This window comes from Mastigoproctus giganteus, chromosome 10 (assembly GCF_048544385.1).
Source record: "Mastigoproctus giganteus isolate SK-2022 chromosome 10, ASM4854438v1, whole genome shotgun sequence".
In the NCBI taxonomy this organism is placed as follows: Eukaryota; Metazoa; Arthropoda; class Arachnida; order Uropygi; family Thelyphonidae; genus Mastigoproctus; species Mastigoproctus giganteus.
In genome coordinates this window covers 52,584,602-52,600,804 of record NC_143584.1, presented here as the reverse complement: position 1 = coordinate 52,600,804, position 16,203 = coordinate 52,584,602, and the positions used below count along the sequence as shown (strand labels likewise).

Genomic DNA, 16,203 nt, shown 5'->3' with positions numbered 1-16,203 from the left:
TGTCATCCATGTACATCAGGTGGGTGAGGGTGTACAGGTTCTTTCTTCCTTCTTTGAGATGATATCTATACTTGCTGCCGTTAAGTATGGTGGATAGCAGGTTGAGTGCTAAACAGAACCACAGTGGGCTCAGAGCATCTCCCTGAAGGATTCCTCTTCTAATGAGGATTAGCCTCGTTGTGATGTTCTCGACCTTAATGGTGGTACTCCATTTCGCCATTGTTGCTCCTAGGAAGTTTGTCACTATCGGATTGACCTTGTAGATCTCCAGGGTCTCTATTAGCCAACTATGAGGTACGGAGTCGAAGGTCTTGCGGTAATCGATGTAGGCCATGTATAGGTTGCGGTGCTTCTTGTAGATTTGCTCCGTAACTGCAGCATCTATGGTTAATTGCTCCTTGCCTCCTCCATTTGCACCCTTTCTGCTCTTCGGCCATTATGTTCTGACTCTCTAAGTGGTCTGATATCTTCTTGGTTATGCAGCTGGTCAGGATCTTGTACATCGTTGGGAGGCAGGTGATTGGCCTGTATTTTGCTGGTTTTCTTGTATCTTCGTCTTTGGGCTTCAGATATGTGACTCCTTAGGTGAGAAACTTAGGGATTGTCTCCAGGTGCCTTATCATTCAAGTGAACTGCTCTGCTAGGTGCTTGTGTGTGCAGGTGAGCTTCTTGTACCAGTAGCTGTGGATGTTATCAATTCCTGGGGTTCGCCAGTTGTGGGTGTTCCTGATCGACTGTTTTACTTCTTCTTCCCGAATCTTCCACTCTCTCATCTCTTATATGTCCTTGGTTTTCATGCGTTCTAGTTCTGTCCAGGTGGCTCGGCTGTTATGTCTTACTTCACTGCTCCAGATATTTCCCCAGAACTCCTCGATAATCTTCTTGGGTGGTCCATTTCCTGCTTTCTCATCTTCACCCAGTTTCCTGTAGAGGCTCTTTGGTCCTCATTGAAGATTTTTCCAGATATTTCCCCAGAACTCCTCGATAATCTTCTTGGGTGGTCCATTTCCTGCTTTCTCATCTTCACCCAGTTTCCTGTAGAGGCTCTTTGGTCCTCATTGAAGATTCAAACCCATGTGATACCTAAGCAGAGGCCAAATAAAATCCTGTGGAGAGTAACAGACCACCTCAATCGGCAAATAATGCCACATTACCTTGACAACAATGGTGCAATGCTGGAGGCTATGCACACAGCCATATACTGTGCTGCCATAGCAGCTACTAGGATTAATGGAAAAGAAACAAGAGAACAGCAGAAGAACCAAAAACAGGAGGAACCGCCAGCTTGGGAAAGAAAACTTCAGCAGAAGATAGAAGAATTAAGAGTCAAGATAGGTCAGTTGACCCAGTACCAACAGGGCAATAGCAGTAAGAAATGTTTGCCATGATGAGGGGGGTGAGAGCCTCAGGCAAGTTGCAAGTTCTTGTGCTTGTAGTGAACACTTGTCCAACACATATGGGCTGGGTAGCCACAGTTGGTGAGGCCAGCTTTTACCCTAGAAACCTCGGTACGCCTGGCTTCTTCTGAGCTGGAATGACTCCAAGCTCGAGAGAGTAGAGCACGCTGTTCAGGTAACATGGGGCATGCACTGACCTGTAGTAGTACATAGAGTGAATTCCGGTTATTTGGGCCACCAGTTAATCGGGGCAGCCGTTTATTTGGGATAAATCTTAAAGAACAGAACCTAATCGAGAAAACAGCCAGGGTTTTCTCTGCTTAATTGGGAAAACATGCCATTTAATTGGGGCAGGGGACTTGAGATTACCCTACGATTGTCTCTGACCATAACACGTGGTCCAGTCAGATTTCTGGATGCAACCATAAAAGCATAATACAACCATAAAACAATAAAAATAATTAGCAGTTTCCAGTTTATTGGGCTTTTCTGTTAGTGCAATCTATTATAAACAGATAGTAAACTCGATCTTATTGAATTTGCAATAATACCGACAGCTGAAATTCTGTGGGTTTTTACATTATTATGGTGAAATGTGTTTCCCCTTCCATGAAGTTTTCAATCATATTAAAAAAAAATAATAAATTTTCAGAATCGTCTCTTCATTCCTAATTTTTAAGCTTTGTAACTTGTTACTCCATTCTCACTTGCACGTATCGTGTCAGTTGCAGCCCCCAAAGGTCTCCCCTCCCACAAATGTCAGTGAACAGAAATATTAATTAGTCAGTATGTACATATTAATTAAGTTATGCATAAACGTAAATTTATTTTTATTTTCCTAACCTGTGGAAAATATTCTTCCGATTTTCACGTATCATTTAATTTTTTAATTGGTAAGGTAATAAAGTGTAAATTTGTGCTTAGTATATCTTTACTTTTATAGCCTGTGGATAATATTCCTCCCATTTTCGCTTATTAGAATAGCTGCTTAATAGAATTAAAATTCAATTCACAAACATGATCACAATGGCCGGCACTTACTACATATTGTATAGTGAACCGTACTTTACTATGGCGAGTCCATCGTAACGTGATTTGATTGTACAGAAAATCAATTGTAAAGCGGGGGTCCACTGTATTTTTAACTATTTACATGAATCTTCACATAATTGGGGCAGCCGCTTAATCGGGCCAAAATGCACTAGTCCCGATGTATCCCAAATAACTGGAATCGATTGTATAACATTTTTAAATTTTTTAATAATATTTATATGAAAAGCTGAAATACATCTGCATGCATATTTTTAAAATTTCACACATTTAATGATCTTTTAAACTGGAAAATGGAAAAAGCTAAAAAAGTGATGTTTCTATTTTATGTCTAAAATGTTTTTTTTATAATTTTCTACAGAATTAATTTTGTTTCAAAGTAAAGATTTATTACACCTGTAAAACATACAAAATGTTTTAAAATTTAAAATTCTCTATTAAAACTTAAAAAGCACATACAATAACATTATAATCCATTAAGAAAAAGTTAAGATATTGGCACATTCAAACAGAATTTGAAAAATTTCAAAATATTTTCCAGAAATTAAAAAGAATGCTGGGCACATATTATTATTATTATCATCCATAAGGTGCAAGGAAGCCTGAGGCTTATGCTGCACCTGCCAAAAAAAAAAAATCCTGTGTTACCCTGAGAGAGAGAGAGAGAGAGAGAGAGAGAGAGAGAGAGAGAGAGAGAGAGAGAGAGAGAGAGAGAGAGAGAGAGAGAGAGTCAGAAGTAGAAGGGAATCACCAAGAAAACAGAAAGAAGAATGATGATATCAGGTGACCTTCCATGATTTTTGCTATGCTTTGGGGGTACCACCACCACTGCTGTGTTAAGAAATATCAAGTAATGTCGTTCTTACTTTGAAGGGTTTATGCTTAATCTAAGTGAATAAATACACCAAATATATTCTTAGAAAAAAATCAATTTGGAAAAAAAATTTAAACATTAAGAGGATCTATACCTTCATTGATGTTTCTGGTCCAATAGTTTCACCAACAGGTGTCCAAAGTCCTGTTTGTGGATCCATCTTTTCTACAGTATAGTGATCAAGTGGTGCTCCTCCATCGTCTGCTGGTGGATTCCATTTTAAAGTGCACCCATCTGCATGAACATCATCCACTTTCAAAGGTCCACCTGGTGTTGACGGTTTATCTGTTATGCAATAGAAATACTGAAATAAGAAATCTTATATAAAAACATTTGATATCTGCTAAAAAGAACACTCCACCATGTCACTGCATGTCTTACATGCACATGTACCTGTATGATAATAATAACATCAATTTCCTTATTGAATATTAACCCATCGGTTTATTGAATATTATAGCAGTGGTTCCCAAACTACTGAGATCTATGGACCCTTTCAAAAATCAAAAAAAAGTTTGCGGACCCATATATATATATATATATATATATATTATTCTTTTGTCTTATCTTTGTGGTTTGTTATTCTTTTGTTAATTACAGGTGTTTTTTCCACATAGGTATTTTAGTAAATACATAACTGTTCTTTACGATAGCCTAATCTCGGTTATCTTAATTTACCATGGCCTATACATTTAGGATTTTTCAACTTGTTACGTATTGCTAAAGAAATTGTCATACAATTATTAATGAAAAACTATAGCAATAAGCAAATTATACTACTTTATAATATTATATTAAACATTCTTATACATTTCAGTATTACATCACATGTACGTCAATCCCCTACTTCATCGGGGGCTTTGAGAGGATTGACAGTCCATTCGATGTAATGCATTTCTTACTTACCCGTTTCTGTTTGTATCTATCACAGCTTTGCTATTTTTTCAGTACTAAATTCTAATTTTTGAACCCTTGTTTATATTATTCCTAATTGTTATTAGTTAAATTCTTTTTTTATAATTAACCAAATTAATTTCCCATCATCTACCCAGCAACTGTGATAGAATACACAAAGCCCAACGGGTAAGTTTTTTAATAAAAATATTGCAATAACTTTACTCACTTGATGTGTTTAAGTGGAGGTCGTAGTGTCGAAAAAGGAAAGTTTCCCATCCTACTTGATGTGTTTCTGTGGAGGTCGTAGAGTCGAAATAAGGAAAAATTTCCCACTTTTAACTGGTTTTATGGATGGCCATCCCTATGGCGCTGTTTTTATGGCCCTGTCGCGTTAACGTTTCACATATGTGCAGATGGTGTGTTGGCCGAAGTCCCCGATATTAAGGCCAAGGTCTATTATTGTGTTTTGGTGGTTGGTTCAATGAATTTACTTTACTTAACTTAGTTGTGTATTTACATTATTTTTACATTTATTTTATGCCTTACAAAAGAATAACAAACCACAAAGATAAGACAAAAGAATAATAATATGTACTCTGTTTGTACCCATGCATTGCTAAAACAGCTACTGGGACAACAGAAAAAGCTAGTAAGAAATTAAATTAAATAAAACCACTATAATTATAAATAAAATACGGCATGAACTATCATATTACAAAAGAATAATATATATATATATATATGAAATATATTTATATATATATAAAATTCAAAGTTTTATGTTTAAAACAACTCAACTTTATTCTTATTTTTACATAAATATATGATAATAACTTTATTTATCATCAATTTCCTATACATAGAACGAATAATTTGACCATTTCCAGAGGGTCCATTTTGCAGACCCCTGGAACTGGTCTACGGATGTGTTGTTTCAGGTGATCTAGTATACAGCATCCCTGGTGTGGATGGGATGCAGTATATCCGCTTCAATGAGATTCCTTATTTCTCTGAATCTCTGATATGTCCTAATATGTTATACTTCTGGCAATCCTCTTGAATTTCTCTTCCATACCAAGGAGATGCAATAGGAAAACAATGTTAACAAGTTCCTCTCCTACCCTGGAAGGGGAGGCGCCTCCGTAGCCAGGTGGGAAGGAGCAGCAGTGCGTAGCATACGCTTCTTGATTAGACCGGGGTTCGAGCCCATCACCACCAAATACGGATGATGTGGAAAGGTCAAGGAATGATCACCACATATCCCGGAGCAATATGGCCTTAGTTGCTAATGCTCCTAAAAAATCAAATAACATAACAAATAACCCTGGAAGGGACTTCCTGGTCCTCTCCATTAATGAACCTGTTGACAAAGAAAAGCAGGGGTAGTTGTTCTTCTAGATCAGGGATAGCTTCTTTTCCAACCATTCTGCAGGTTACAGGTTATGGGGGTGAGGCACCCAAATAATTTAGATATTACCAGTGTTAGATAATGAACAGAAGTCACGAACACTGCAGGTATCTATTGGTTTTCTGCAGACGGTGGTGAGATTTGTTTTTCTAGCGAATCCAGATGATTAGAATACCATCTACATATTTAGGCAAGAATGAACAGGGAGTCAGTTCCTATAAGTTAGTTCCATTGTTAGTTCTTTTGCAAGGAAATGGAAATAACCTTGCTTTACTCAGAGATCAATCAGCTGATAACTGTGGCAATGAGTAGCTAGGATTACAATTTAAGGACCAGCCAGACTAATTTTGACATTGCTGAGGAAGGGGGGGGGAATGCAGGTCTGTTGTATACTTAACCTTACTAGCATGCACTCATGTTGTATACATGTTTAAAGAGAGAAGGTTTGGGGGGGGGGGGAATTTGATTGTCTATAATAATATTGACTAGTTCTTTTGCTAAGACTTTAGGTGCCATTTTATATTCCTTATGGAAGGGGAGTGGTGAACCCTCTTTTTGGACTTTTGTCTATTCTTCCCAAAATAAAGGGATAGCAAAATTCTTTTGGGTTCATATTATTATTTCTGAAAAGGTCTTTAAGGGCACACTTAATTTGAATTCTGGGCAAAAAATGGCTCATAATCTAATTTGGCATAATTTTATTAAAGTCAGAAAATAGGCTTGGTTAGCAAAGCTGGCTTTATGCATGATATACAGGACACTCTACTGAGGCCTTGAATGGATCCTGATAATGGATCCTGAGAAAATCATAACAGTGTGAATGATATATATATATTTTTTTTCAGATAGTCCAAAGATGGCTCTGTGGATCAGGGAAATTTTCAGTGCTTTGAGTAAATTATTATTATTATTATTATTATTATTAGCCATATGGTGCAAGGAAGCCTGAGGCTTATGCTGCACCAGCCAAAAAGAAAATTCCCGAGTTACCCTGAGAGAGAGAGAGAGAGAGAGAGAGAGAGAGAGAGAGAGAGAGAGAGAGAGAGAGAGAGAGAGAGAGAGAGAGAGAGAGAGAGAGAGAGAGAGAGAGCAGCTCAGGACCCTGGATGTGCCAAGCCTATACTCACCAGATGTGAGCCCCTGGGGCTCACATCTGGTGAGTATGATGTGAGCCCCAGGTGAGTCTTACGACCACGCAAGAGGATAAATATACTCCTGAGAAGCAAAGAAAATTGAGTGGATCACTTCCAGAACTTCCACATCATTAGGTGTGAGCTGTCTATGACACTGTGGTAGTGCTTTGTGAGGAGGAGGAGGGTAAAATCTGAATAAGTAATGCTGCTAAACATGTCAGTAAGTCAGTTTCCCATTACTTGTTCACCGTAAAAAGTCATTAACATTGCTATGCCCACCACCAATTATATTATAGTTGCTTTGACAATCATTATTGAGCAATTTTATAGGCTGCCTGTTCCATAAATGATGTTTCTATTTATTTACTAAAGGCATTACTACATTCAGCATGTGTAAAGTTTTGAATGGAACTGAATTTTCACACTACACAAAATTTTATAGGACCCTAACTACTGTGTTATATGAGGGTTACCTGTACTTGGAAACACAGATAAGATATACCAGTAATTATCTGAAGATTTCTAGCTAATTTGTAAATAGACATATTACTTGAAACACAGGTAGATGTTCATACTGCAGGAAGTCCATGCATAAAAACTGTGTGTGTGTGTGTGTGTGTGTGTGTATGTAAACACACATACATAAGTACATTATGAAGGGCTAAGTACATTATATATATATGCTTTCCATATGTGGGTTCTTGAATTAACACACACACACACACACACATGTATGCATGTGTGTGTATATAATAACTATAAGAAAATACACTATGGAGGGAAGGAAATAGAGTAGAGTGAAAAAGAAATCAAGTTTATATCAAATGCATGGTATAGGAGGCGCCCATTGCGAGTGGTCAGGAGTGGGAGTGTAGTAGCACACACACACACTCTTTGAGTAGACCAGGGTTCAAGCTCCTGACTGCTAAATACAGTCAATCTGTCAACCCACACTGGACCAGAGTGGCAGATTATGGCCCATTTCCTTAAACATGAATTGGTGAGCAGGCTTCCATGCTGCAGTGGATTGATGAAAAATTAATGTGGTATACATGAGAAATTAATAGTACGAACCAGAGCTATAATGCTCAATACATTCTACGTTGATATCAATATTTGTAAAAGAATAAAAGAAGTTTACCTCAATATGATACGTAGAACACTTCCGTATGATACTCTCCAGAAATTAAAATGAAAACAATTAAAAAATCGAAAATCTTACATTACAGTAAGAAATAATTAACAATAATTAAAACTCAAATGAACACAATTAAAAATCAATTTAATGCAATTAAAAATTTAATAAAAAATTTAATTTAACGAAAAAAAAAAAATTTCTCTACTTCATTACTGTGTAGCTTACTGTGTAGCTTCTCCTTTTTTTTATTTTTTATTTTTTTTTATTAATAACTATTAATTAACAATTGGTAAACCATTACCAAACAGTATAACATTTTCAGCAAAAACTTTTTTTGTTCTTCCAGTTAAACTAATAATAGATCTTACTTATAAACTGTACATATAAAAAAAAAACCATAAAAATTCATTTCGTTTAAAATTAAACTAATCGAAATTTATTGGCTATGCTACACTACAAGGGTATATGTACAGGAAACTACTGAAACTTTATAGGCTCTATATATGGACTATTTCAGCATATTTTGCTGAAATAGTGAAATGGTGTGGCATCCCGAAAAGATACCGTTTCACATATATCAGCCAATTACCTACAAGTTTAAGGTTTTAATAGCAAAAGTTTAAGTATAAGGCAGTATTGTTAAGTGGAATATTATTTAAAAGATTATTACATATTTGCATACATACAACTACTTATGGATACACATATCTGCCGTGTCCAGGGCTGTTACTAGCACAGACAGGAAATGGTGCTCCTGGATAACTTGAGTTCTAACTTTATTCTTTAGTCATATACTGTTCACTTTCCTAAAACTAAAATTTTCTACACTCTCAGCTATTAGTGCAATACAATATGGCTAAAACACTCAGGTTTAATGATCTGATATGTTCATGCATGCAAATGTTATAAATAAAGTAGAACAAGGATTCTGTTGGCTTGTGGTCTACTGAATCAAGTACAAGCTAGTTCTAGTTTGACATACACATATGACAGCCCACAAGTGTAAATATTTCTGCTATATATATTTGTTCCAATCAATGCAAATTAATAAGTTTCAGACTCTATATATAAAAATCACAGCAAAAGAAACTAAATTACATTATAAAAGACAGAAGGTCATAATGAAATTCATAAATGACATTCAGGAGTTGATGAACTATTCAGAGAAATAACAAGATGCTACTTTGCATAAACTTCACACTTAAGTAAAATTGTAGTCATTCCAGATGTATATAGTGAAATGAGATTTAATAATTTTATTAATTTTATAAGGGCCTATATTAATTTTATAGGGGCATAACATTAGGTCTTCTATCTCTCATATTCTACAACATCTACAACAACCTTAGTTACATTTATTATTTTCAAATAAAAAAAAATATAAAGACAATGGAAGTCTCACCACATATGCAATGAAAATAAAGCTCAAAATGATCAGTTTTTCCCCTTCCAGTGAGCATGGATAAAATGTACAACTTTGGATTAGGATTTTGAAAAGACTGATACATTCAAATGGTTAATCTTATTTTTAAATATTAATTCAATAAGCATATTAAAATGAAACATACCTAATACAATAACCTCGACATCTGCTTCATCTTTTCCATTCTCATTTTCAGCAGTAATGGTATATTTTCCACTGTCAGTACGTGAAGAATGTTTAATTAAGAGTTTTGTATTATATGGCTCATTTACTTGTTTCACTCGATCAGATGGAAGTATCTTTTTACCTTTTAAGGACCATGTTGTGTTTGGAGGAGGCTCGCCAGTAACATTTACATCAAAGTTGAATGGATGCCCAGCTTTTACTCTCACCTTATGTAACATTGTTCGATCAATTTTAGGAGGCACTATAACAACACGAAAGAAATTCATTAATTTATATTTCATATACACAGAGCAAAAATAAGAGGCATTAAAACAAAGTTAACAAGTGTGTGTAACAAGTATCAAATCCTATATCACAAACTGATGTTTTCTTTTCTTTTTTTGGTCTTCTTTTTATTATTATTATTAGTAGTAGTAGTAGCAGCAGCAGCAGCAGACAATGCAAGAAAGAGAGCTAAAACCGCAACAGCAAAAAAAAAAAAAAAACAACATTAATCAATTCATCTGTTCATCACTCTAATAATGTCTAAATCTTCCTTAATTTATTCAAACTATCCACTGCCGCAAGACTAGATGGTAGTTTGTTCCCAACAATCAATTTTTCTCTAGCTAAAAGCATATCCATCACATATTTTCCTAATCCAAACCTTGCTCACCTGCCTGAGGGCAACGAGGCTCAATTAATTAAGACTGGGCAAGGTTTTCAGGCTTTTCGAAAATTTTCAAGGAAATTATTCTGGAGAAGTCTGTACTATTTAAAATTGAGGAAAAAATATTAGAGGGCTTATAGACTGATGACATGAATTCTGATGACATTTTAAGATGCTGAAATAAACTATGTAATTGTGTGTGATTGATTATTTCAGTCTTTTCTGGATCATCCTTATATATATAAGTTTCATCCTTATATATAGTTTCTTAAAGCTTGGCTGAAATTGGAGAAATCATAGAGGTCTCCTGTTGTGGGCTATTTACACAGTGGATGCTTGTGGTTTGGGTTACATTATAGCTTGTTCTTGAATTTGGTAATTGGTCTTGATAGGCTGGTATTAAACTGCACAATTCATCAACTATAATCTGGAGATTTTTTTTTTCTCCCTCCAGATTGGACCTTTTTATTTATAGAGTAAGCAGGATGAGAGGTACTGTTCTGAAGTACTGGTTGCATGATTGTCACAACATTTGCAATATAGGATCATTTTTGGATTCTTTTGACTTACTCAACTGATGTTTGACTGGGCTTCCTTTTTAATGGATTAATGAAGAGGATTGCAGTATATGTTGTGATTAGTTATGACAGATTTATTGAAACAACATTAACACATTGTATCAAGCAGTTTGGATGACAAGTTGTCAATTTTCTGCATTTTTAGTATTATTATTAGTAATGGCCACATGGTGCAAGGAACCTATGGCTTATGCTGCACCAGCCAAAAAAAAAACATAATAACACATAAAATAAAATAATAAGAATAAAAATAAATTAATAATAATAAGAAGAAAATTTAAAAAAAATATATATTAATAAAAATTAATAAGAGAAAAGGAAATGGACAACCTATGCATTTCCTTACTCCTTTAGGTAATTATCCAGCTGACCTTTGAATTTCCCCAGACTGCAGCCTCTACCACCCATGTAGGTAACATATTCCAGTAATTTATAATTCGCTGACTAAAATAACACTTCCTGCAATCCAGTCTACACAACTCCCCCTGTAACTTGAAATTATGGCCCCTAGTTCTAGAATCATTTATAACCGTGAAAATTTTGCACTTATTCATTTTTCTTATGCCTCTCAGAGCCTTAAACATCTCAATCAAGTCCCCCTCCAAGGTGCCTAGTTTTCAAGCTCTGCAACCCACATATTCGAAGTCTTTCCTCATATGGACGCCCTTTTTCCGATCTCACCAGGCGAGTTACCCATCTTTGGACCCTTTCAAGAAGAAGTAGTAGTAGTAGTAGTAGTAGTAGTGGCATGTGATGCAAGAAAGCAAATGTATGAGCTTATGCAGCATCAGCCAAAAAAAAAAAAAAAATCACACCATTCCCTCCAAATGCCTGTCCAGTTCCTCCGTAAATTTATTCAACATATCAACTTCCACAACGACAGATGGAAGTTTGTTCCAGCAATTAACCACCCGCTGGCTAAAGGCAAATTTCCGCACATCCAATCTACATCTGTCTTTTCTTAATTTGAATTTATGCCCCCTTGGGTTCGTAATCTGAACAAGTGGAAGGATCCCATCAGAATTCAGCGTGCTGAACCCATTCAAGGCCTTATACACCTCAATCATTTCACCACGCAGGTGCATAGTCTCCAGCCACTGCAATTTGCAGAACTTAAGCCTCTCTTGATAAGAGGATCCCTTCATTCCCCTCACCAATCTTGTTGCCCTTCTCTGTACACGTTCAAGTAAATCTACATCCTTCCTAAAATGAGGCCTCCAGACCTGTACGCAGTACTCAAGGCGTGGCCTGACCATTGCCTTATACAGAGGGATAATCACCTCCTTTTCCCTGCTAGCAAAATTCCTATATATCATTGACAAAACCCCATGACCTGCCCTGGCAGCCTGTCTGTATTGCTCAGAAAATTTCATATCTGACTGCACAATTACTCCCAGGTCTTTTTCATTTTCTACCTCCTTAAGTGTAGTACCACATAGTTGGTTCGTTTCTCTGGGGTTACTTCTACCCATATGCAGTACTTTGCATTTGTCAAGGTTAAACTTCAGTTGCCACTTCTTAGCCCATCTGCCCAAATTATCTAGATCCTGTTGCAGTAGCACACCGCCATTACTGTCATTAACAACCCTGCCAACCTTTGTATCATCTGCAAACTTCGACACTAAGCCTGATATACCTTCATCAATATCATTGATAAATATACAAAACAACAGTGGACCCAACACCGAACTCTGTGGGACTCCACTAATAACATTAGTCCAAGAAGAGCAGCACCCATTGATTACTACCCTCTGTCTTCTCCCACTTAACCATCCTTTTATCCATTGTAGCAACTTACCCATAATACCATTCTGCTCCAATTTGTACAATAGTCTTCCATGCGCAACAGTGTCAAAAGCTTTCCTGAAATCCAAATATATCTTATCAAAATTATTTTTTGCATCCAGTTCCTTTGTAACCACATCATAATATCCTATTAAATTTGTCAGACAAGACTTTCCCTTAACAAACCCATGCTGTGTCTGAATTATTGCTGCAGTCTTGTCTAGATGATCCTGCAATGCATCTTTAACCAGCGACTCCATTATTTTTCCTGGAACAGAAGTTAAACTAACTGGTTTGTAATTATCCGTGTCACCCTTCGATCCCCCTTTGTGAATTGGGGCTACATTTGCACATCTCCAGTCCGTGGGAACCTCCCCTGAGTCCAAGGATGCTCTCATAATTATGGCTAACGGTTTGCTTAGTTGCTTTGCCGCCTCCTTTAATATAACTGGATAGATCCCATCCACCCCAGGTGCTTTTCTTACGTTTAACTTCAACAATTTCTCCTCCACTTTGCTCTCAGTTATTACAAAATCATTAAGTATCCTGCTACAATTTGATAACCTTCTGCCATTTTCAAACCTTAATAATTCCTCACGTGTGAATGTAGATGCAAAATACTCATTCAGTTTGTTTCTATCTGAGCAGGATCATCAACAGTTGAACCATCGATGTCAAGTGGACCAATCAGATTCATACCATTCCTTTTAGAGTTTATATAAGTAAAGAAATCCTTGCTGTTTTTCTTAGCATCTTTTGCCAAGGATTTCTCGTAATCTGCCTTCGCTTGCCTAACCTCCTTTGTAACTTGGTTACAGATCAACTTGTAGCTATCATAGGTTTCTGTGTCACGTGTTAATTTGTATGCATCTCATGCATTTTTCTTCTCTGTTACGAGTCTCATTAGTTCATTTGACAACCATTTAGGCCTAAACCTTGAACAATATTTCTTAATAGGTATGAAACTTTTAGTAGCATCCACGATTAATTCCTTGAATGCTTCCCACTTAGAATTTACTGTTGGTAACATCATCAGTTGATTCCACTGTACAGAATTTAAAAACTGTCGGAGACCACTGTACTCGCCTTTACGGAAGCAAAAACCCTTTCCTTTACCCCTGATGGTAATTAAATCTTTAAGTAAATCCCACGTCAGTACACTGTGACCACTGCCACCTAGTGGTTCTTTTATCTGCAAATTCCTAATACATGAATGATCACTGCTGATAACCAGATCAAGAGTAATACTCTCTCTGGTTGCCTCTCGAACATGCTGCTGCAGAAAACAATCATCCAATAAATCCACAAATGTCTGACTAGTGTGTGAGTGCCGAACCCACAAGTTCCAGTCAATATCTGGGAAGTTGAAATCCCCCATTATAAGACATTCCGATTTACTAGCCCACTCTATTTCTCTGTACAATTGTTCATTGTACTCATTCGAGTCATTAGGCCTATAACACACTCCTACTCTTATTTTTGCTTTCGCAGTGCTTATGTCACACCAAACTGACTCAACAGTGCACTGTTCATCTATATCAACTGGATGCACTTCTTTTGATTTTATGTTTTTCTTAATTAACAGCATAACACCTCCTCCCTTCCTATCCTGTCTATCCTTTCTGTACACATTGTACTCCCCAAATTCCAGTTCGGCATTCCTTATATCAGTGTGACACCATGTCTCTGATATCCCAACAATATCCGCCTTTGATGTCTTGACCAACACTTCAAATTCATCAAATTTATTTACTATACTTCTAGCATTGGTATACATGCAAGCATACATGCTCCTACTCCTATTCTTTGTTACCCTAACACATCCCATATACCCACCTGTTCCACGATGACCGCCACCCGTCCCTGAAACCCCCAACACCCCACGCTCCAGGTCGCTACTTATTCTAATAGAAGTTGTGCAAGAATCACTTTCACCTCTGCCTACGGCTACTGTTAAACTATTAGTCCTTGTATCCCCCCAAGCTATCAGTTTTCCGACCCACCTAACACTGCCTCGATAGCATCAGCAAATATTCTTGCACCCTTTCTATTTAAGTGTATCCCATCCCTGTAGAAGCAGTCTCTCCTGTTAACAAGTACAGTCCAGGCTGAAAAAAATTCTATCCCTTGAGCCTTGCACAATCTTTCCAGGGCCGAATTGATCGACAAGGCTCTCATCATATACTCCCTCCTATCGTGTCTGGGCAGAATTGCAGACACTTTCAAATTCAACCCTAATTTGCGGCTTTTTTTCATCAGTGACCTGTACTTGTTAAGTAATTCTGCCGGTCTCCTACTCTTGATATCATTAGTGCCAACGTGTACAACTATATCACCTTTTGTGCCCTTAAAAGATGATATCTGCTCTACAACGTCATCAATCTTTGCCCCTGGCAGACATACCCTGGTCCTGTTCCACCTATCCTTTTTACAAAGCATGTTCCCCGTTTCCCTGACAATAAAGTCACCAACGACTACTAGTTCCTGAGGGATCAGCGCAATCTACCTTGGGGGTTGCCGCTGTGTTGCGTGATGACCAAGTGCAAGCTCTGGCGTTGATATGGGCAGCTGAGAGCCTGATGGGCCCCTCAATTTAGATCTTTCGAGGGCATACACCCTGTCCTTCAAACTCTCATATAGGCCCATAACAATGCTGAGTTGTCGGCTGATTTCCTTACATCGCGCACACACAAAGACATCCCCCATGGCAATATCATGTTCCGTTCCAGATAGTTCGGCAAACATTTCACAAGTTGCACATTTTTTTAGGCTGTGATGCATTGGAGAATCGCCCCCCTCAGTTCTCCCCCGAGTCACAGCACTCCTGCCACTTTGTGCCCGTTGCTTTGCTGCTCTAGTTTGGGGCATGATACTTTAAATTAATAAAATCAATAAATTAAATTAATTAAATGTCAATACTACGCTATCTAATAGAAACAGTGAAGCGTATTACTGTTTCTATAATTTTACGTTAGATCTGCCTAGCTACCTCAATTAAAAATTTGAATTCCCTATCACTATATACAAAAACAATGCCTGCAATATTCGAACGAAATAACGGTTTTATAAAGTATTATGTATATCTACAAAAACTGTTTATATAAATTAAAATAAAAATAACCAGCGTAATTAAAACTATAAGACTACGTATTAAGTACAATATAAAATAACAATTATGTAAATAAAAAGCAAACACTAATCGTTTTTTTCAGAGCCTGTAACTCGCAGCTGTATTTTCTAAACTCTCTACATATCTGCGCGCCTGCTTTATATTCAATATTTATTTTCCGATCTCACCAGGCGAGTTACCCATCTTTGGACCCTTTCAAAAAGAATATCTTTCTTTAGGTGCAGTCTCCATACTTGAACAGAGTATTCTAATTGTGGTCTAACAATAGCCTTATATAATGGGATTATTTCATCCTTATCTCTATTAGCGATTGTTCGATAAATCATCGATAGGACACCATGGGTTTTCCTTACAACTAGTCTACAATGCTAGGAGAATTTCATGTCTGACCATATCATAATACCCAAGCCCCTTTCCTCCACTACCAGCTTTAGTTCAACTCCACCAAGTGTATAAGTTATTTTGGGATTACCATTCACCAGGTTTGCTGAATTAAAGCATAGCTGCCATTTTTCTGACCATCCCTGAAGTCTATCTAGGTCACTCTGAAGAAGC

General features: G+C 36.9%; 1 protein-coding gene across 2 annotated transcripts in view; it reads right to left on the bottom strand.

Moving 5' to 3' along the window:
- Positions 1–16,203, bottom strand: part of LOC150079033 (twitchin-like) — a 2,795,346-nt gene that overhangs the window by 1,277,334 nt on the left and 1,501,809 nt on the right. For both annotated transcript variants that reach the window (XM_090382361.1, XM_090382360.1), the window contains 2 exons: positions 9,466–9,747; positions 3,416–3,606 (listed from right to left, as the gene is read on the bottom strand). In XM_090382361.1, coding sequence (XP_090238487.1) covers positions 3,416–3,606; positions 9,466–9,747 — 473 coding nt within the window. The remainder of the gene's footprint in view (positions 1–3,415; positions 3,607–9,465; positions 9,748–16,203) is intronic.